This window comes from Arvicanthis niloticus, chromosome 1, assembly GCF_011762505.2.
Source record: "Arvicanthis niloticus isolate mArvNil1 chromosome 1, mArvNil1.pat.X, whole genome shotgun sequence".
Classification (NCBI taxonomy): domain Eukaryota; kingdom Metazoa; phylum Chordata; class Mammalia; order Rodentia; family Muridae; genus Arvicanthis; species Arvicanthis niloticus.
Window position 1 is genome coordinate 112,427,865 of NC_047658.1, and position 22,518 is coordinate 112,450,382.

The 22,518-nt window shown below is 49.2% G+C and overlaps 1 protein-coding gene across 1 annotated transcript; it reads left to right on the top strand.

The window, feature by feature from the left end:
- The first annotated feature begins 3,219 nt into the window (after positions 1-3,219).
- Positions 3,220-14,682, top strand: Unc93b1 (unc-93B1 regulator of TLR signaling). Its single transcript, XM_034489444.2, has 11 exons — positions 3,220-3,380; positions 3,781-3,922; positions 4,292-4,445; positions 7,326-7,487; positions 7,697-7,829; positions 8,071-8,164; positions 8,393-8,517; positions 9,251-9,433; positions 9,709-9,982; positions 12,541-12,659; positions 14,208-14,682. The coding sequence occupies exons 1-11, from the start codon at positions 3,222-3,224 to the stop codon at positions 14,520-14,522; spliced, it is 1,860 nt and encodes a 619-aa protein (XP_034345335.1). The 5' UTR covers positions 3,220-3,221; the 3' UTR covers positions 14,523-14,682.
- The last annotated feature ends 7,836 nt before the right edge of the window (positions 14,683-22,518 follow it).

The following is a 22,518-nucleotide window of genomic DNA, read 5'->3' on the forward strand; positions in this document are numbered from 1 at the left end:
CTGTGGGAGGCACTATACCCCGGGTCCTTGGCTATGTAAGAAAGCAGGCGGAGTGTGAGCCTGTGAGCAGGTGAGCAGGAAGCACCACCCTCTGCAGTACAACAAGTTGAAGCTTCTCCCAGACTAGTTTACAAATAAATGAGACCCAGACTGTGGTTATTTTATTTGTCTTTGACAATTACTGGGGGGTCACCCCTAATTTACTTTTCTACTGCTGGCCTGGCTACCTCCCCAGTGGTGTACCCCAGATACTTGCTGTTTCTTCTGGCAATGTGCTCATGGTCTATCTGCTCTCATGGGGGCCTTCTCTCTCCTCCTCTTCCTCTCTTTCTCAACCAGGCAAGTCAAAAGCTCGCCTAGCTCTAATCCCTCCAGTACTTGGTCATAGTCATTTCCTTTTCTTTCCTTTGGTGCGAGATCACTCATTTATTGGCGGATGGTTGGTTCATCAGTCCTTCTTGGCTGCCACCTTCCTCACAGCTGCCTGCATGTTGCTCATCTCCTCTCGCTTCCTCTTGGTGCAGATGTGTGTGCTCACCCTCTTCTAGAAGAACTTGAGTGCAGCTTGTCCTTGGACATCTTGGGTAACTCCATGATGCACTGTTGCTCAGATGTAGGGCTCGAAGCCCCACACGTCCCTGATCATGTCCCGCAAGAACTCGGTGCGCTTGGTGAGTCTCCCTCAGAACCAGCTGAGCCTCGGCTTGCTGGTGTGTGGGCCTTGTTGAAGCCCGTGACCACAGGGAAGTAAGTGCAGGGCCGTGGCTGCTGCTGCTCTCTGATGGTATCCAGGACAGTGGCTGTAGCCACTTATATTTAACCAGTAGTTTTAAATTAATGAACAAGGTTTTTACAAAAAGCTGATAACCAAGAATTCACTTCCACAAGACCTTCAGTAGAGAATTTAACATTCTAGTACATAGCATCGGAGCAGCCACCACAATCCTCCATGCTGTATTTCTTTAGCTGTGAAGTAATTCCCTTGGTCAGAAAACATGCCATGAGAAACGTTGCCCTCAAGTTCCTGTCTTGATCCTGCCTTGACTTCACTCAGTGTTGGATTGGACCTGAAATTACAAGCTGAATAAACCCTTTTCTTCTCTCAACTGTGTGATCACGAGAGAAAAGAAACCTGAACAGTTCCCCAGGATGGGAATCTGGGACAGTGCTGGGCTCACAAGTGTGAGCTGCCATGGCCATTTCCTCTTTTTCTTCCTGGGAGGGACATTGATGACTGTCATAAGGAGAATTTAAAAACATGAAATGTAGCGGGGGTGTTGGTGGCACATGCCTTTAATTCCCACACTTGGGAAGCAGAGGCAGGTGGATTTCTGTGAGCTCAGGGCCAGGCTAGTCTACAGAGTAAGTTCTAGGACAGCCAGGGCTACACAGAGAAACCCTGTCTCAAAAAACCAAACCAAACAAACAAACAAACCCCAAAGTATGAATTATTGTAGAGAAGGCACTGGGAAAGCATGTGGGTTATACTGCCCAGTTCTGGGGCCTCACCTCAGATTGTCATGGTCTGCCTCGAGGTGGCAGAGACAGAAGTCTTGTCACGTTCTCTGTTCTGCAAGTCATAGTGGATGCTACCCAGGTGACCTCTGCTCTCTGACAAATTTTTACAGTCCACCTAAGTGTATGTGTGTGCACATATGTGTGTACATGTGTGTACAAATGCCACATCATGCTATGGAGGTCAGAGGACAACCCACAGAAATCTTTGTCTTCTTCCACTATGTGATGCTCCAGGACTGAACTCAGGTTCAAATTAGGAAACCAGAAAGCGTCTCTACTGGTTGAGCCATGTTTCTGTCCCTAATTTTTATTCTTAAATCAGTGGCTGATTTTTTTTTTTGTGTGTGTTGTTGTTTTTTCGAAACAGGGTTTCTCTGTGTAGACCTGGCTATCCTGGAACTCACTCTGTAGACCAGGCTGGCCTCGAACTCAGAAATCCACCTGCCTCTGCTTCCCAAGTGCTGGGATTAAAGGCGTGCGCCATCACTGTCCGGCTTTTTTCTCCACTTCTTGTATGTTGGACTTACAGGTGTACACAACCATGGCCAGTTGCATAGTTCTGGGGATTGCCTCAGGACTCAGCTTATGACAGGAAGCACCTGATCGGCTGTGCCACACGCCATCCTTGCTCCTTGTCACTAGGCACCGCCGCAAGAGCCCACCTTCTGCTTCACCGCAGCAGCACCCTCTGTCGTCTGGAGACAGTCCTGCCAGTCAAAAGCCAGGAGCCCCTGCAGATTGAACGTGTCTCCACATCAGCCCCTAGTCTCCCCAGTGACCCTTCTTTGTCACCTATTCCTTCATCCACCCACCTGTTCATTTTTACATTTGTGTACTCACTGATCCTCTCCAGGAGGGTACTTGGCCGGTCTCTATTGTATGCATAAGTAAACTGGGGGGTGGAGAGGTGGGATTGGTTTCCTAAGTGTCAAAGTCATGCATATGAGAGTCTGACATGAGTCTGGAACAAGCATTTCCCTCAAGCTGGGCTCCAAGATGCATACAATTGCAACAGCACACACACACACACACACACACACACACACACTACATCCATACCACATTTACTACACATACCACACACACTACACACTACACATATCACACACCACATACTACATACTCCACCATACTATATACCACACACATTATATATAACATACATAACCACACACTACACCCCCACTACCACACAGATACACTACACACACACCACACATGCATGTATACAGATAAAAGCCACACAGACAAACCACAAACATATACACACACCACACACATACATACCACACAAACCATACCACACACACACACTAACCACACACTACAGACTGCATACATAAACATACACCACACAAATAATACTATATACACCATACATACACACTGTACACACATAAACCCAGCACACAACACACATACACATACAAACCACACACTAACACACTGCACACACATACACATATACCACATACATCACATACACATACTATACACACATCATACATTACAAACCACAGCACATAAAAACCACACACATACACCACACACATAAACACAAAAATCACACATGCATACACACACATGCACCACAAATATACCACACACACATATACACACCACACACACACACACACACACCACGCACAGTACTTGGAGGAGGCGGTCCACGGGGTGGGGCCGACTGGACGGGGCGGTCTCTGATGAAGGAAGTCCCAACCTGCTGCTGGTGCCCAGAACAGCAAGCCCTTGTCCTGGATCTGGTCATGGAGGTGGAGCCTCCACTCTACCCTGTGGCGGGGGCCGTGGGTCCTCAAGGGGATGAAGACCGGCTCGGAGTTCCTGATGGTCCTGAGGCTCCCGTGAGAAGGGCGGGAAACACAAAGGGACACCAGGCCGACTGCCCCGCGGGGCACGGGGGTGGGGGGGAGAAGGACCCTGGGATGGGGGCCCTTGTACCCTAGGATGAGGGGCCTCCAGACAGAGGACGGGGCCTCTGGGTAGGGACACTCTCTGGAATAGGGGATGGGGCTCTAGGTGGAAAACTGGAACCCGGAGTGGGGAGCACGGATTTAGAGAAAAAACCAGGACTCTGGGTCAGGGGGACAGGGACCCCAGGATTGTGGACTAACACCCCGAGTGGGATGCGGGGACCCTGGGATGGGGGGACTAGGACTCTGGATGAGCAACCTGAACTGGAGGCGGGGATAGGGTTAGGAGTCCGAGCGGGGAGCCAAAGTGTGATTAGCGATCCGCCGGCAGCTGGATGAACTCGTGGGCGCGTACCCCAACTACAATGAGGAGGAGGAGGAGCGCCGCTACTACCGCCGCAAGCGTCTCGGAGTGGTCAAGAACGTGCTGGCGGCCAGCACGGGTGGCACGCTCACTTACGGCGTCTACCTGGGTAGGGCGCACACACGAACCCTGCTATCCCACTGCTTCCCCTCCCCCACCACTCCCAAGCTTGGAAAGAGAAACCTTGCGGCTAGCTAGCCTCCTTCCCCTTTCACTTCCCGGGTCAGAACTGCTGTTGCTGTGGCTGTGGCGTGTGCTTGGGGCTGGGGTGGGGGGCGGGGGGTGCCACAAGCCAGTGTGCCTACAACCCAGCCAGAGACTAGGTGAGGGTGGATAGGCATGGGAGTCTTGTCCTTCTTGTCCCGGTCCTGATGAGCATAGGAAAGGGTCGCTTAGATGACTCGCCTCCCTACCAGGCTTACCACGAACTTGTTTAGTTACTCTGATTAGAGCTCTCTGCGCCACTCCCTGCCCTCAGGCCTACTGCAGATGCAACTGATCCTGCACTATGATGAGACCTACCGAGAGGTGAAGTATGGCAACATGGGGCTGCCGGACATCGATAGCAAGATGCTCATGGGTATCAACGTGACGCCCATCGCTGCCCTGCTCTACACACCTGTACTCATCAGGTGCCAAGCTGCTGGCCCGTCCCCTACCCCCGACTTTGTGGGATGCAGAGACTGTTGGACCATAAGGCCATCGGCTGCCCTTGTGTTTTGGAGGGAGGGGACCGAGAATTGCAGAGAGGCCTTGCTTGTTTGAGAGAGTGAGGAGGAAAAGGGGAAATCCCAGCTCTAGAGGAGGAACCAAGAGCTCCCCTGACCCCCACCAATCTGCACATTTGGTTTCGTGGGGGCTCTGACTTAGTGGCATCCTACCAGACAAACTGTTACTTCCTGGGCTACAGCCTTGAAGTCCCCAGCACAGCCCAGGTTCTCAGCTCAGTGAACCATGACTGTGTTGAGAGGCTCTAGGGTGTACATGGTCCAACCTCCCAGCACAGCCTGATGAAACTCCTGAATGGTTAGATTGGGGAGGAAGGGTTTATTTCACTTGGTAGCTTGTAGTCCATTATCCAGGGAAACCAGGGCAGGAACTCAACCAGGTAGGAACGAGGAGGTAGGAGCCGAGGTCATGGAAGAATGCTGCTTACTGGTCTGCTCCCCATGGCTTGCTCAGCCTGCTTTCTTATAGATCTCAGGTTCACCAGCTCAGAGGTGGCACCACCTAAGTGAGCTGGGCCCTCCCACATCCAGAAGGAATCTAGAAAATTTGTCAGAGGTTTCCTTACAAGCTGATCTGTTGGGGGCATTGTCTCAGCCAAATGACTTCGTTTGTGTGTCTAGTTGACCGTCAACTAGCCTGCACACAGGCTCTCACCCAGTAGCTCCAGCCCACTCTCACAGTTCCTGCAGTTCAGCTTCCTGAGTGCTGGGACTAGCAGTTGTGCTGTCACGCTGGCTGACTTTATTCCTCTTGAAACGTAATCACCTCTAATGATAAGAGTAAACTCTTATTTTGTTCCATCCTACGTCCAGGGTAGCTGCTCTTACTTTAGACATGAAACAGTCTTTCCTCACAGAGTTGAAGCGGGTAGGCAGTAGGTTTAAGACTTAGCTGAAACCCAAATGCTTACCCCCTAGCCAGTCACTAGGACATGTTCCCAAAGGACCCTGTAGCCTACACACCCACTAGCTGTGAATGCCTGGTTGGTTTTGTTGTTGTTGCTGTTGTTTGTTTTGTTATTGAGTTTTTTGTTTGTTTTTAACTTTTTCTTTTTTAAGTGTTGGTGAGTGAACCTAGGATACTATGCATTCTTGGCAAGGGCTTTACCACTGGGTCGTAGCACTAACCCTAATGTGTGTGTTGTATTGACTTTATTTGCGTATAGACAGGGTCTCATATATCCCAGGATGGCCTTGAAAGACCCAATTTAAATTCCCAGCACCCACATGGTGGGTCACAACCAGCTGTAACTCCAGTTTCAAGGGATCCAACACCACCTCTGTCCTCCAGGGGCATCCAACATGCACATGGCTAGCTTGGGATATTCGAGACCTTGAACTTGTTCTTCTCCTGACTTAACTTCCCCAGTGCTGGGACGCAGACATGCAGCACCACGCCCAATCTTATGTGGTGCTGGGGATCAAATCCAGGGCCTGTGTGCTATGGAAGCCCTGTACCCTTGCCATAGCCCCCGGCTGTGGGTCTTGTCTTTTCTTAAGGATTACAAAATATTCAACCAGGTATGCTAGCACATGTCTTTATCCCAGCAATGAAAGATGAGGCAGGTGGATATCTGGGAGTTCAGCCTGGTCTCCTTACCAAGCTCCAGGCCAGTCAAGGCTACAAAGTAAGACTCTGTCTTATGTAGAAAATAAAAAAGATAAACAAAATGTTGGAGTGTGATAGGCATGTGTATATGTGTGCACATGCATGTGCACACACGTGGAGGCCAAGGGTCAACGCCAAGTGTCTTTTTTTTTTTTTTTTTTTTTGATCTTCCAGCATTATTTTTGGTAAAGATTTATTTATTTATTTATTTTATTTTTTTGGTTTTTTCGAGACAGGGTTTCTCTGTGTAGCCCTGGCTGTCCTGGAACTCACTTTGTAGACCAGGCTGGCCTAGAACTCAGAAATCTGCCTGCCTCTGCCTCCCAAGTGCTGGGATTAAAGGCGTGCGCCACCACTGCCCGGCAAGATTTATTTTTTTATCTTATATTTATTTTTTTTGTGTACGAGTGTTTTGTCTGCCTATACCTTGTGTATGCTTGGTGCCCCTGGAGGCCAGAAGAGGTGTTTTATCCCTTGAAAAGGCAGTTACCTCCAGTTGTGAGCCATCATGTGGGTGCTGGGAATCAGAACTGGGTCCTTTGGAAGAACAACCAGTGATTTAGTGTTCTTAACCACTGAGCCATCTCTCCAGCCCCTACCTTACTTTTTAAATTACATTTATTTGTGTGTGTGTGTGTGTGTGTGTGTTGGCATGCGTGGAGACCAGAGGTCCATATTATTTTGTTTCTTTGAGCAAGGGTCTCTCACTGGGACTCAAAGCTTGTCACTTAGGCTAGGCTGCCTGGCTAGGGAATCTGCTCCTCAGCATTTTCCCAGAGCTGGGATTATAGATACATGCAGTGCACCTGGCTTTTCACACATGTTCAGCAAGCAAGTTATTGAGTGAGTGATCATGTGACCTGTCCTCTTGTCTTTTTCTTTTTTTTTAAGATTTATTTATTTATTTTATGTGTATGAGCAGAGGGCATTGGATCCCTTTACAGATGGTTGTGACTGTGAGAAGCCTGTGGCACATCCTAAGCCACTATCTCAGCTACGGGCACAGAACACACTGCTAGCCAGTGTCTCTGAGATTGTATCGTTGAGTCCTTAACTCTCAGGCTAAGGCTTCCCCTGACCTCCCACAGCCCGAGGAAATGGGACCAGAGGCCCTGTCAGTTCCAGGCTCCAGCAATCCCTAGACCTGTGGTACTAATGTCCCTCCCTCCGTACAGGTTTTTCGGTACCAAGTGGATGATGTTCTTAGCTGTGGGCATCTATGCCCTCTTTGTCTCTACCAACTACTGGGAACGATACTACACGCTGGTGCCCTCTGCTGTGGCTCTGGGCATGGCCATTGTGCCTCTCTGGGCCTCCATGGGCAACTATATCACCAGGTAAGCCTGGTGGGCAGTGAAGCAGAGGCTGGAGAACTGGTTGGATATTTATTTCTTTGCCAATTTTAGCTAGGGGACCCCGGGCAAGCCTTTTACTCCGCTGGGCCTCAGTTTCCCCTCTGATGCTGCCTAACCTATAGCTGTAGTTGTAGGAGGGAGAGGCGTAGCAGAGGACAGGCTGGGGAAAGCCCTCCCTCTCTGTGCTCCAGGATGTCCCAGAAGTACTATGAATACTCCCACTACAAGGAGCAAGACGAGCAGGGGCCGCAGCAGCGCCCACCGCGAGGCTCCCACGCTCCCTATCTTCTGGTTTTCCAGGCCATCTTCTATAGCTTCTTCCATGTGAGTGCTACAGGAAGCCCTGGGGGAGGGGAAGAAGAGGAGGTTAGTCCAGATTCCACATATTACAGGCTATCAACTGTCTTCTCAGCCTTCCTGAGCCAAACCCTGCTCCCTTACCTCTAGTGATGGAGACTTCTTCTGCTCCCCACCACCAGAGGCCATGTCCAAAGCCCTCCCTAGACCTCACCTCCTGTCTGGTTCTCTTCCTGAGCTCTGATCCTAACTACCCTCCCACCCACAGTTGAGCTTCGCATGTGCCCAGCTGCCCATGATTTACTTCCTCAACAACTACCTGTATGATCTGAACCACACACTGTTCAACGTGAAGAGCTGCGGTCAGTCTAGGGGAGGGGCAAGACCTCCAAAGCTTGCTTCCCGTTCACATTCAGTCACCCAGCAGACGCTAGGCCCACCCTTTCAGCTTTCAGGGCTGCATGCACGGGAGGTGGGAAGTGGATGGTGCCCTGTTCACAAACTGCCACCCCAAAGGAGATTGCTGGAAGAATCCTCACTGTGGCCTGGCCGCAGTATAGCCTAGCTGCGTCTCCACCCACCTTTCCCAGGCACTAAGAGCCATGGCATCCTGAATGGCTTCAACAAGACGGTTCTTCGGACGCTGCCGCGCAGCAGAAACCTTATTGTTGTAGAGAGCGTGCTCATGGCGGTGGCCTTCTTAGCCATGCTGCTGGTGAGGCTCGGGTTGGTGGAGAGGAGTTGGTGAGAGCAAGGGATTCCTTCCCTGCAAGCGCTTGTATGTGGGCGGTCGGAGTTGCAGGCTAGGAGCCTAGGAATCAGGACTGAGTTCTGGTTGCAGGACCGACATCTCTAGACTAAGGCTGTAATTGGAATTCCCAAGGCTATAGGAAACGTACAAAGAGGGCACAGATCTCATGGGGTTGGCAAGTGTGTCTCAGGATTGAGGGCAGTACTAGAAGGCAGAGCTAAAGTTCTTAGGAACCCAAGCTGGGAGGTGTGGCTTTAGGTCGAGAGGCGGGGCTAAGGGTATGCAAAAAAGAAGGCGGGGCCTCTGGATGTGTCTGGAGCGGAGCTTTGGGTTGAAGCCTTGGGGTTAGCCACAGTTTAAACTGAGGCTTGTAGGTGTATTGGGGCGGGGCCTCGGGACGGCAGCTCATTTTTCTTTTTTTTTTTTTTTTTGGGTTTTGAGATAGGGTCTTTCTTTGTAGTCCTGGCTGTTCTGGAACTCGCTATGTAGAACAGGATGGCCTAGAACTCACCGACATCCTCTTGCCTCTGCCTGCCAAGTGTTGGGATTAAAGACATGCGCCACCACACCTGGCATAGGGTTGCTGCCCTGAGTAGAAGTGTGGGCGTGTCTGGGGCGGAGTCTCGAGCTGAGACTTGTGGGTGTGTCTAGGGTGGGATGCCTGGTTGATGGTCACTTCACAGCTCCTTTTCTGCAGGTGCTGGGCCTGTGTGGAGCCGCTTATCGGCCCACGGAAGAGATCGACCTGCGCAGCGTGGGCTGGGGCAACATCTTCCAGCTGCCCTTCAAACACGTGCGTGACTTCCGCTTACGCCATCTGGTGCCCTTCTTTATCTACAGTGGCTTTGAGGTGCTCTTTGCCTGCACTGGTTTCGCCCTGGTAAGAACAGACAAGATGTCTGACTAAACTTGAATTTCAAATGCACAGCAGATAATGTATCAATATATACAAGTATATCCCGAATTATTCCCGTCCCTCTTTCTCTCTCTCAACCCCATTGCCTTTTACCATGAGCAAATCATTTTTATGCTTTCATACCAGCCTTAGAAGGAGTTAACACTAGGAGATCCAGAGAGGACAAGGTGTGACCTAAAGTAGCATCTGGTGCGGGAAGGGCTCGGGACCAACTGGCCTCCTTTTGCTCTCCTCCTTAGGGCTATGGAGTGTGCTCCATGGGGCTGGAGCGGCTGGCGTACCTGCTCATCGCTTACAGCCTGGGTGCCTCAGTCTCCTCAGTCCTGGGGCTGCTGGGACTGTGGCTGCCTCGCTCTGTACCCCTCGTGGCTGGGGCAGGACTGCATCTGCTGCTCACCCTTAGCCTCTTTTTCTGGGCTCCTGCTCCTCGGGTCCTCCAGCACAGTTGGATCTTTTACTTCGTGGCTGCCCTCTGGGGTGTGGGCAGCGCCCTCAACAAGACCGGACTTAGCAGTGAGTACAGCCTTAGGAACTGGCATGCCTGAGGTAGGGTAGAGGCAGGCTGTGGTCACCTCTAGGTGGTTCAGGACTGTTAACATTCTATGGTTACAATGGACACTAGGGATCTTCCCTACGGTTCTGTGGACATAGTCGAGGCAGGTAGAGGTTGCTTGGCATAGTCTGGGGTGTAAAGACTTCTGAGGACACTGTAGAGATGGTTGGGGAAGTCCCATGGATACTCTTGAAGGCAGTAGGAGTTCCATGTTGTGACAGGTGGGCATCACACTGAGGGGTATACGTGTGCAATCTTATGGCTACACAGGCGGGTGTGGGCTCAGTGAAGAGACCTGGGGAGAGTATATAGAAACACTCATCAGCACTCAGGGATATGTTGGCGTAATTTCTGTGCACAAGAAGCAGATCCTGAGTTCCAGGCCCCAGGGAGGGAGAGGGTGCCAGGTGCTTGTCCGTGCTCCAGGGTGTAGGTGCAGAACTGGACTCTTTTCTGTTTCTATTTCTCAGGGTCTCACTATGTAGCCACAGCTGGCCTGGCATTCACCAAATAGATCTCAGCCTGGCCTTGAACCCATAGAGATCCACATGTTTCTATCTCCCAAGTGCTGGATTCAAAGGCATCTGCCACCATGCTCAGCCTTTTCCTTCTTCTTCAGTTATATGTTTTGAGACAAAGCCTTACGCTGTAGCCCAGGCTGGCCTGGACTCACCGTGTAGCTCAGGCTGGTTTTAAACAATAGTTTGATCCTATCTTAGATCCCTGAGTGCTGGAATTACAGCCTGGGCCACTGTCCACCTCCTTTTTTCTTTTTTTCTTTTTATTTATTTATTTTTTGGATACAAGGTTTCTGTGTAGCCCTGGCTATCCTAGAACAAGCTCTGTAGACCAAGCTAGCCTCAAACTCAGATATCTGCCTGCCTCTTCTTCCCAAGACTTAAAAATCAATTATTTTATTTATTTATTTATTTATTTATTTATTTATTTATAATGCATATGTGTATGCGTGTGGAAGCGCAGGTGTCATGGCATGAATGTGGACAGTCGGTGGAAATCCATTCTCTCCGTCTACCACATGAGTCCTGGGGCTTGAACACATGAAGGTTAGGCTCTGTGACAGGTGCCTTTTACCCACAAAGCCATCTCAATGGCTCTTCTTTTTCTCTTTTCTTCTTTTTTCTTTTCTTTTTCTTTCTTTCTTTTTTTTTTTTTTTTCCATGGCCTTTCTATATAGCCTTGGTTGGCCTGGAATTTGCTGTGTAGACCAGGCTGGCTTCAAACTCACAGAGATCAGCCAGCCTGCTTCAGTCTCTTCGGTTCTGGAACTAAGCATATGTGCTTCCATACCTGTATGGGTATTTGTTTGTTTGTTTGTAATGAGGATCCAGGTACAGCCCAAACCCAATTTGCCCAGCCTCAGAATCCATATCCAAACCTGGTTGGCTGGAGTGAGACTCTGGGAAAAGAAGCCATGGTAGGCAGGCTTCAGCTGCATGGGGCTCTCTGGGTATATGTGAGATGGGTATGTGTCAGTGACAGTTGGCTGGTGCACATGAGTACAGCCTTGTAGGTTGTCCTTGCTGGCATTGATTCTCATGGGCTGATGTTGTTCACAGTTTCAAGTACCCCCGCCCTCCCAAGCCACATGAAGAACGTGTTGACGTCATGAGCCCACAAAGCTTAGCAAGTGGCAGCCACGGTCAGCCAGGCCTGTGGAGTCTTCTTGCTTCAGAGCTTCTAACCCAATAGACAACCTGCATACGCTCTTTTAAAAAATTGAACCAGCTTTGGAGATTTAAGTCATTTTCCTTAAATCACCCTTAGCGTGACCTTTGAACCTTTACCTTTTCCAGTCCTAAGCTCTGGAGTCTCAGTTCCAGCTGCTGCTTCTCTACCACCCTGAGGCGATCCTCAGGAAGCCAGCCCCACCCACTCCACCCCAGGCCTGACTTGTGAAAAGCTGATTGCTGAAGTGTATAGAAGTTAGGCTTTGATTCTGCCTCCCAGCCCCTGCTCCCAGAAATGACTCAGACTCAAAATATACTTATAAATACCTTGGCTGTATAGCTAGGCTCTATTCTGATTGTAACTAAAATGTATTTTAGTTAACTCTATAACTATGTTAGATCATAACTAAAATACCCCACTTACTATAACCTACACTCTGCCAAGTGGCTGGGCTGCACTCAGGTACCATGTGTCCCACGACTCTCATCTTCCCAGGCTGATCTCCCGAGAGTGGCTCTATTCCAGAATTCTTTCTGCCTCCCACCTTCTATTGCCTGCCTAAGCCGTAGGTCATCGGCTTTTCTCTTTCTGAGCCCCTGGCAAGGTAGAGAAACAGCAACTGAGTGCTTGGCACACTGGGCCAAAGGCAGAACTCAGTGGAGGGTCTCTTGAACCTCTGGGCTCATCTCCACAGTGTAGTAATGGAAGCCTCCAGTAGGGGCCAGGCAAGGATCGGCACACAGCTCTTGTTGGTACTCCTGGCTCAGTCTCAGGGACTGAGATGGAACTGGTACAGGGTTCCTTACCTGCTTTGTCCCTTTACCTGCAGCACTCCTGGGCATCCTATATGAAGACAAAGAGAGGCAGGACTTCATCTTCACCATCTATCACTGGTGGCAGGCTGTGGCCATCTTTGTTGTGTACCTGGGCTCCAGCTTGCCCATGAAGGTGAGGATGGGTGGAGTTTGGATGTCCATGCCTCCCTGGGAAACAGACCCTAATTTCACAGCCTCCTAAAATGCACTGCTTTCTAAAGGCCAAGCACCGAATCAAGGACCCCTTAGTCCATGGGGTATAGCCAACTGAGAACCCCACTTGCTGCTTTACCTGCTAGCCTCAGTCCCTGCAGGCACACCCAGCTGAACCGTGGGTGGTCAGATCACCTGCTCACCTGCTTCTGGACACCCAGGCCTCTCATTTCAGCTGCTATAGGACTGCTCTCCTCCATGTTTTTATGTTGTTTTGGTTTTTGTTTGTTTGTTTGTTGGAAGAATTTTTTTCTTTTCATTTTTTATTACAGAGTCTCACAATATAGTTCTGGCTGTCCTGGGACTCTGTAGACCAGGTTGATCTCAAACTCACAGAGATCCACCTGCCTCTGCCTCCCAAGTGCTGGGATTAAAGGCATGCACCATTACACTTGCCTTGTTTTGTTTTTAAGATAAGGTCTCACTAGGTATCTCTGGCTGGCCTAGACCTCCCTGTGTAGACCAGGCTGGCTTGGAAGTCTCAGAGATTCCCCTGCCTCTACCCCCTGAGTCCTGGGATTAAAGGTGGATGCCAGCACTTTTGGGTTGTTACTGACTGTGCTGTGATGGGAGCCAGGGCCTTCCTTGCTACCTATCAGTGTATCTTAAGCTCCTAGTCTGTTCCCATCCCAAGCGCGTCATTTTAGCAAGTCCTTGTCGTGTGTTTTTGTTGCATTTTTCTGTATCATTGGATCAGGATCTCAAAGGTACCCCAGACTGACCTCAGCCGTCTGTGGGCTAAGATGACAGGCCTGCCCTCAAGCTTTATACAATATTTATTTGTTTATTTTTAAGAAAGCGAAATAAATTGAAATAGCAAGGAACCAGAGTACAAATACAAACATATTTGTATGTTTTTTTCTGGGCTGTGGGCTACAGTCAAACTGTCTTGAAAAGAGGAATAGGTGTGCTCAGGGGTGAGCACCTTCCTGGCACATACAAACATACACAGCTCACCCCAACACTGAAGACAAAAAAACCACTGGAAAGCTTAACTGTGGCCTCGCTGTACTGGATTTAAATATCAATATATCTGTATCTGTATCTCTATCTACATTTTACCCTCCACACATAGTCTCAAAATGTAGCCCCAGCCGGCCTTGACACCCCCCTGCCCCCACTTCTCAAGTCATGGGATTATAGGCTTGCACCTCTATGCACACTTGTGTCCTACTTTGTTTAGGGCCATGGAATAGTTTAACTGTGGTCCAGGGAAGCCAGGCCTGCATTTAGGCTTTCTCAGACCTTTATTTTTTTCTCTGAAACAAAAGGATTAGCCCCCTTTAGGTTGTGAAACTGAGTCCTGCTGAGATATGGTAACTTTAAAGTCAGTGTAGGGTATTGAGCCTTGTCCTCAGAGACTGCCTTGGAAATCCTGGGTGAGGGTGCTGGGAAGGGGAGAGCCAGGAGATGGGGAAGGAGGAAGACCCTGAAGGAATGTGGTGTCTCTTCTTTCCCTTGCTCCCAGGCCAAGCTGGCAGTGTTGCTGGTGACCTTGGTAGCAGCAGCAGCCTCATACCTGTGGATGGAACACAAGTTGCAGCAAGGACTGGTCCCGCGACAGCCGCGCATCCCGAAGCCACAGCACAAAGTCCGCGGCTACCGCTACCTGGAGGAGGACAACTCCGATGAGAGCGATGTGGAGGGCGAGCAGGGTCAGGGGGACTGCGCAGAGGATGAAGCACCACAGGCAGGGCCCGTGGGTGCAGAGCCAGCTGGCCCCTACCGCAGGCCCTGTCCCTATGAACAGGCTCTGGGTGGCGATGGACCTGAGGAACAGTGAGGGGGCCAGGGTGACCAGTCTGGCCCTTAGACTCAGCTTTCCGGCTTCCAGCCTCAGTTTACTGTGTCTCAGGTTGAGGATCCCCCTGAATCATGCTCCATCTACCAGAAGGGCTTTCTTTCCATCCCCAGAGCCTGGGGTCACTGGGAACTTCCTCCAAGGGGATAAGGGTCACCCCTAAACCTCCTATTCCTGTTTGAGGGATATGTCTCTGCCTAAATCAGCCAGATTCTCTTCTGGCATGTTACAGCTCAGATCACCCTCTGCCCCGTCTTATGACTGAAGCTTTGCATTTCTTGCCCACACCTTCCCCCACCACAGAGCAGGAGGCTTTAATATATATATATATATATATATATATATATATATATATATTATGGAAAATAATCAATAAAACCTTTTGTATTTTCTGGAGAGTATGTAGGTTGTGTTCCAGTCGACCCCATGCCGGTTTTCCCCCACAGGGCAGGATCCTTGGCTGGTTGTGGGAAGAGTTTAGTTACCCCATGGAGGATGTGTCAAACCCATGTCTTCTGGAAGTACAGCCTATTGTCTGCTCCCACCCACCCAGGAGCAAGAGTATCAGAAATGGTTTGCAGGGATCTCAGCAGAGGAGCACAGTCTCTCCTGAGCCTAGAAAACAGGACAGATGTTAGAGGCTACTCTCCCTCTGGGTGGCCAGTGACGGGCCACCCACCATCCCCCACCCATATCCCAGCACACAAACATGACCTTTTTCCTCTTCAAGTACGTCTTCCCAGCTCAGGGGCTGCCTTACTTATGGACCCTGGATAAACTTGGTCACTGCCCTTTTCTTTGACAGCCTCAGAAGCAAAGAAGAGGCCAGACCCCGGTGGCCCTGTCCAAGGCCCTTTCTTCACCCCTACCACTCACTCCATCAGGTTCTCTGCTAGGGCTCTGTCTTTTTCTAACCTTGAAGACCACTGACCCCTGGCTGAAGGCCATTCCCCTGTCACTTACAGTTCCATGCCAAGCTCCCATGGGCCCTCCTGCCATTCCCCAGGCTTCCAGCTCTCCTCCCCTCCACCCTCTCTAGCTTCTAGCCGTCCCTGGGGCTGGGCTCTGTGACCTCGGAAGGAGTCCCCCACTGGAGCCCCAGGTTGCTTCTCTGTGGAATGTATCTGTATAGGAGAATTGTTAGACCCTCAGACCCAAGGCCCAGGTCCTGCAGGGAACTCTCAGGGACAGCAGGAGATTGTCACGTTTTCTAAGGTTATTGGGAAAGCAGTCTGCCTTGTACACACTGGGCGACAAGCAGATCAGAAATGATCACACTATGTGGCAGTCAAGTTTGGCAACACGCCTGTGCTCTGTCTGTGAATTCAGTCTGGGTGTGGTCTCTCAGAGCTTCGAGGCTGAGGTATGAAGATTGCTAAGGGTTTGAGGCCAGTCTGTGTGGCCTCGAAGCTCCATTTACTCTTTTACAAAACAAGTTTGAAACTGACTTGTACTACACTATGAAACCCTGTCTCAAAACATACAAGCACAACATCCAAAACAAACAGAGCCCCGAGAATCCCTCCGTGGAGTCAGGTGTGGTGACATCCTGGTGGCAGGATTTAGTTCCTTCTATCACAGTTGGAACTTAGACCTGGAGAGTGAGCACATAGTCACTGACACACCACACGTAACTCCCAGGGCTCTGATGGTGCCCATCTTAGAATCACAGTATTTGCCGGGTGGTGGTGGCTCACGCCTTTAATCCCAGCACTTGGGAGGCAGAGGCAGGTGGATTTCTGAGTTCGAGGCCAGCCTGGTCTACAGAGTGAGTTCCAGGACAGCCAGGGCTACACAGAGAAACCCTGTCTCGAAGAAAAAATAAAAATAAAAAAAATAAAGAATCACAGTATTTGGGAAGCTGAGGCAGAAGGATTCTTGAGTGCAGTTGTAAAGTCAGCCTGTGCTATCTAGTGAGATTGTCTCAAAAATAAGAAAGAAAGAAAGAAAGAAAGAAAGAAAGAAAGAAAGAAAGGAAGAAAGAAAGAAAGAAAGAGAAAGATCTATTCAGATCAGGCCAGAGGGAATATTCATGATTTTTGTGCTATTTTTAAATATATATTAAGATTTTATTTTTAAGTATGTGTACATCTGTGTGGGCATGTGAGGGCAGTGTCCGTTGAGGCCAGAAGAGGGCGTTAGCCACCCCCTACCCCACCCCCTGAGAGCTGGAGTTAATAGGTATTGTGAGCTATTTTATATGGATGCAAGAACAGGAAATGCTTCTAACAATGGAGCCATTTCCCCCCCCCCCCCATCCTTTTTCTTTATATTTTAAACACTTAAATATTGCAGAAAGCATAAAAGTAAATGAAGGTTTTGTGTGTTTCAAATCTTGGGTTCTTCATATTATAAACTTTGGCTTGGATGGGGTCAGAATACTTTCTCAGAATACTTTTTCCATGGGCCCAGGATTCTAAGGTTCACTGATAGTTTTACATGCTTTGATACACGTGTCTGTCCCTTACTGTCTCATGGAGCCTGATTGTGTCCTCAGATGCCCAGACAGAGCCCTGGAATGCTGCTGAGCAAGATGACATGTGGAACTAGGTATAATGGCGCACACCTTTATCCCAGCACTAGGGAGACAGAAGCAGGGGGATCTCTGTGAGCTTTGTGAGTTTCAGGACAGCCAGGACTAACTAGACTCTGACTCAGAACAACAAAGGTGACATGTGGCTGCTACCACATACTGTTGTCATGGGGGAAAGTGGCTGCTTCTCCTCCTTCTCCTCCTTCTCCTCCTTCTCCTCCTTCTCCTCCTTCTCCTCCTTCTCCTCCTTCTCCTCCTTCTCCTCCTTCTCCTCCTTCTCCTCCTTCTCCTCCTTCTCCTTCTCCCCTCCTCCTCCTCCCCCCACTTCCTCCTTCTCTTCCCTTCTTCTTCCTCTTCTTCTTCTTCTTGAGCCAGGGTTTCTCTATGTATCTACGCCTGTTCTGAAACTCAATATGCAGAACCAGGCTGGCCTCAAATTCACAGATATTTAGCTCCTAGCCTCTTCTTCCCAGGATGGGATTAAAGGCATGTTCTATTAATGATGCCCAGCCAAGATGATAGATAGTTTCTTATGTCACAGCTATGGTTACCGTCTGCCTTGGGAACCTCAGCCCCTCAGCCACTATCTTACTTCACAAGGCTCCACATCTCAGCTGTATTTTGTTGGGTTTCTAGGCTGGAGGCAATGGCACAGGCCTTGATTTCCTCCATACCACAGGCCTCTCACTATGAATGATGCTTCAGAGCTTTTAAAAGAACCTCTCCTGGTGTCATAAGGACCTGGCAATGTCAGGAGATTGGAGCCTTGTTTTTTTTTCTTTCTTTCAACACTATGGATGATGTATCAGTTTCTGCTCTTTTGCTATGATAAAATATCCTGGCAAAGACCACATGAGGAAGAAAGAGTTTATTTTGGCTTACAGTTCCTGAGGGATGTAATCCATCATGGTGGGTAGACATGGCAACAGGCCAGGAAGACATGGGGGCAGAAGCAGGAAGTGCTGATGACACTGCATTATCCTCAGGAAGCTGAGTGAACAATGGGGCTTCGGACAGGCTATAAACCCTCACAGTCTGTCCCCAAGTGCAGAGCCACCAACTGGAGGCTACACTATGATATAAACACAGATGAACTTGTTTGTGTCATTTTTTTAAAATTGTTTTTATTTGGGGCTGGAGAGATGGCTCAGAGGTTAAGAGCACTGGCCGTTCTTCTAGAGGTCCTGACTTCAATTCCCAGCAACCACATGGTGGCTCACAACCATCTGTAATGAGATCTGGTGCTCTCTTTTGGTTTGCAGGTATATATCCAAATGGAGCACTCATATACATAAAATAAAGAAATAATTTTTTAAAAATTATTTTTATTTTATGTGCATTGGTGTTCTGCCTGCATGCTGTATGTCTGTGTGAGGGTGTCAGATCCCCTGAAACTGGAGCTACAGAGACTTGTGAGCTGGCATGTGGGTGCTGGAAATTGAACCCAGGTCCTTTGGAAGAGCAGTCATCTCAGCAGAGATGTCTCTGCTGAGACGTCTCTCCAGTCCCACATTTATCTCTTTCAATAAGGCCATAATTGATTGAATAGCAATAAATTCACACAGTTCAGCAATTTCAATGATGTCAGCTTCTAGATAATCTTGCCTGCCTAGGTAGCCTGACCAAGGTGAACGCAGGTTCTTTTATTAATAATATTAATTTATATCACACAGTACACAATAACTACATATACACATGTGTATACACTTGTCTTTATGAATTAATAAAAGTTCCTGAATGTACAGCAGCATTTGAAAACGAACTGGAAGGAGTGTATGAATGTACTCATAAAACAAGAGAAAGCTGGACACGCTGGTGCACGACTGTAATCCAGCACTCAGAGGCAGAAACAGGATGAGCTCTGTGAGCTGAGGCCAGCCTGCCTTACTAGAGTCTTAATTTAGGGTTACTCTTCTTGGAGGAAAGGGAGGATTTGGCTGAGACCTCTGTATCTCTGTTCATCATCACAGAAAATCAAGATAGGCATCCAAACAGGGCAGGGACCTGGAGGCAGGAGCTTAGGCAGAGGCCATAGAGGGGTGTTGCTTACTGGCTTGCTCATCATGGTTTGTTCAGTCTGCTTTCTTTCTTTTTTAAAGAGTTATTTATTTTATGTATATGAGTACACTGTAGCTGTCTTCAGACACATCAGAAGAGGGCATGGGATCCATTACAGATGGTTGTGAGCCACCATGTGATTACTGGGAATTGAACTCAGGACCGCTGAAAGAATAGTCAGTGTTCTTAACTGCTGAGCCATCTCTCCAGCCCTTGGTTTGTTGTTGTTGTTTGGTTGTTTGTTTGTTTGTTGTTGTTTTGTTTTTTACTGTGGTTTCATGTAGCTTTGGGTCTTATGGACTTTTTAGAACTAATAGTAATCCTCTTGCCTCTGCCTCTCTACAGCTGGGATTATAGGCACGGCAGATGGGTCTCTGTGAGTTCAAGGCCTGCCTGGACTACAGAGTGAGTTCTAGCACAGCCAGGACTACACAGAGAAATGAGAAACATGGTTTTTAAAAACAACAAACGGACAAAAAAACCAACAGTGACAGAGGGCCCCTCTCTGGAGATTCCAAGGTGTGGGAGGCCAAAGTGTCCCAGAATCAACCATTGAGGCCTGGATAGGGAGCCAGGGACCTGGAGGCATGGGCACAGCTGTTTTCTCTCACCCAAGAAGGCTCCCTGACATTCAGTAGCTTGTCTCCCATCCCTCCTTCCTCAGGCATGGGGGCTCGCGCTCTCTCTCCATGGCTTTTCACTTCCTATGGCTCAGTGAAAGCACTGCTGGATCTGTGTTCAGACACTTTTTTTTTATTACAGTTCTGGTTTTCGGCTGGGCTATACCATCTTCCTGGTAGGTGGACTTCATCCACTCTGTCCTGTCCCCACTCAGGGAGATGGGGACAATGCCAGCAAGCTCTCTAGTGTCTCTTCCTTTTTTCCTTCCTTCCTTCCTTCCTTCCTTCCTTCCTTTCTTCCTTCCTTCCTTCCTTCATTTCTTCCTCTCCCGCCCCCTTTGTTTATGTGTATGTGCATTGAGGCCGGGGAGGGGGATAATTCTTCAGGAGCTGTCCACCTTACTTTATGACACAAGGGTTTCTCACTGGACTGGAACTCACCAAGACTGGCTGGTCAGTGAGTCCCAGGGATTCCCCCGTCTCTGTCCTGCCTGCACGCTGGGATTACAAGTGTGCAAACCACACCTCACTTTCCCACACGACTCTGCTGTGGGAACCCAGGTCCTCTGGCTTCTGAACCAGGTACTTTATTAACGGAGCCGTCTTCCAGCACTTTATCTTGCTTTTCTTACAAGGACATCCACCAGATCCTGACAGCCCTATCTTTATGATTTAATCTAACGATCCCCACAAGGGGCCACCCCCAAATACTGTCACACTGGGGCTTAGGGCTTCAGTATATAAACTTGCAGGACATGACTTAGCTCATAGCCACATGTCAGACCTCACTGGAGTGTCATGGCTAACTGCTCACCTATGCTAACATGCTACAGCTACTTGGTGGTTGGTCACTTCATGTAGAAGCCCCCAGAGGAGAGCTAACCTGCACCACCTCCCCATTCTAAAAGTCCCAACTTCACACTCATGGTCATCCCCCTGCAGTAATGTCTTCCTAAGTTTGTCTCATTAGTGACTGGGGGTACCCCACCTCATCCCACCAGGTACCAGCCACTATCTGCACCCATTCAGCCACAAAGGTCCATGGTTTTCCACAGGGTGTGAGGCGACTCCAGGGCACATCTTGCAATGAGTAGAGATTACCTGGGTTTCACAACTGGAGGATGCTGTGGGCCCTGGCTGAGTGTCTGGGCCCAGCTGTTACTTCTGCACATACAGACCCAGATTACAGAGCAACAAGTCACACCCTTGAGTCTGCTGACACCACAGCTTGCCAAGTACAGGAACCTGCTGGGTCAAAACATGACTGCCACCGAGAGCCAGGCTAGCCAGGTATCCCCCAACCTACTGGAAGTGGCAACCTCCAGCTCTGCCCTATTTGTCCTCATTGACTTGGTGTGTCCACATCTGTCCATTTCAATCATACCTGCCTTGTGTGTCCCTGGCTGCCAGGTTGATTTTTTGAAAATTTTTTCTAGTTCCTTTCTCTTTCTTTCTTCCTTTCTCTCTTTCCTTTCTTTCTTTCTTTCTTTTTTCTTTTTGGCTTTTTGAGTCAAGGTTTCCTTTTAGTAACTCTGGTTGTCCTGGAACTCTTTTTACAGCCCAGTCTGACCTTGAACTCACAGAGTTCTATCTACCTCTGTCTCCTGAGTCCTCCAGTTAAAGGCATGTTTCTATACTCCAGTTTTCTTTTCTTTCTTTCTTTCTTTTTTTTTTTTTTTTTTTTTTGGTTTTTCGAGACAGGGTTTCTCTGTGTAGCCCTGGCTGTCCTGGAACTCACTCTGTAGACCAGGCTGGCCTCGAACTCAGAAATCCGCCTGCCTCTGCCTCCCAAGTGCTGGGATTAAAGGCGTGCGCCACCACCGCCCGGCTTTCCAGTTTTCTATACGTCTTCCCCATGAGCTATCATTTCCAAGGACAGGTTGAAAAACCCACATCTGGCTTTGTCCCCGAGCCCCTGACTCATACTTTGGGCATCTGCTCTGTGTCTTACTGAACACTTGTTGACCTCTTTATCCAGATAGGACTTGGGGGCCCTACCTCCCAGACCACAGAATCTGAGAGCTACAAAGTGACTTTCACTCTATCTGTGGCCTTAGCAGACACCTGGTCAGCCCCCTCCCCCCACGCCCTTTGCCCCGAAACCGTGTCTCCCTATGTAGGATGGTCCTTAAAGTTCTTCCAGAAAGACATTCCTTTTCCTTTTAAGATAAGGTCACATAGTCCAGGATAGTTCATGATTACAGATGTGCTTCCCCAGGACCGACCCATCCAAGGCCACCAAAACTCCGATAGTGACCTAGTTTGAGCTCCCCATGGCTTTAACTGTAGTCTGTGTCAAATATTACACCCCTACCGAGCAGACAAGATGTGGCTGTTTCCTGCCACCTGCCCTGAGCCCCCTGCTGTGTTTTACTGATGGCCTAGGGAAGCTCACTTGACTGGTTCTCTGCCTCTTGTCCCTGTTCCACTGTTTGCCTCCTCCCTGCATGGGTGCGTCAAGACAAGGGTAAGGCAAGGCGGCATTTCCATCTGTGGGCGTCTAAGTATGTTCTCTGAGGGCTGTGATCCAATACTCATTAGAGGTGACAAAACAATGGCGTTTGCTTCCTGTAGTCGGTAGATAATTGTTAGATATGTCCTAACTGCTGGGACCTGTGAAAGGAACCTGTGTAGGAAGGTTCTTTCCAGATCTGACAAGGTTAAGGATCTTGGAGAGGGTCATTCAGGTGGGTGATAACTTGAGTCACATACAGGTGGCTGTGGATGTAGCTCAGCAGGAGGGCACTTGCCGGGCATGCTGGAGGCT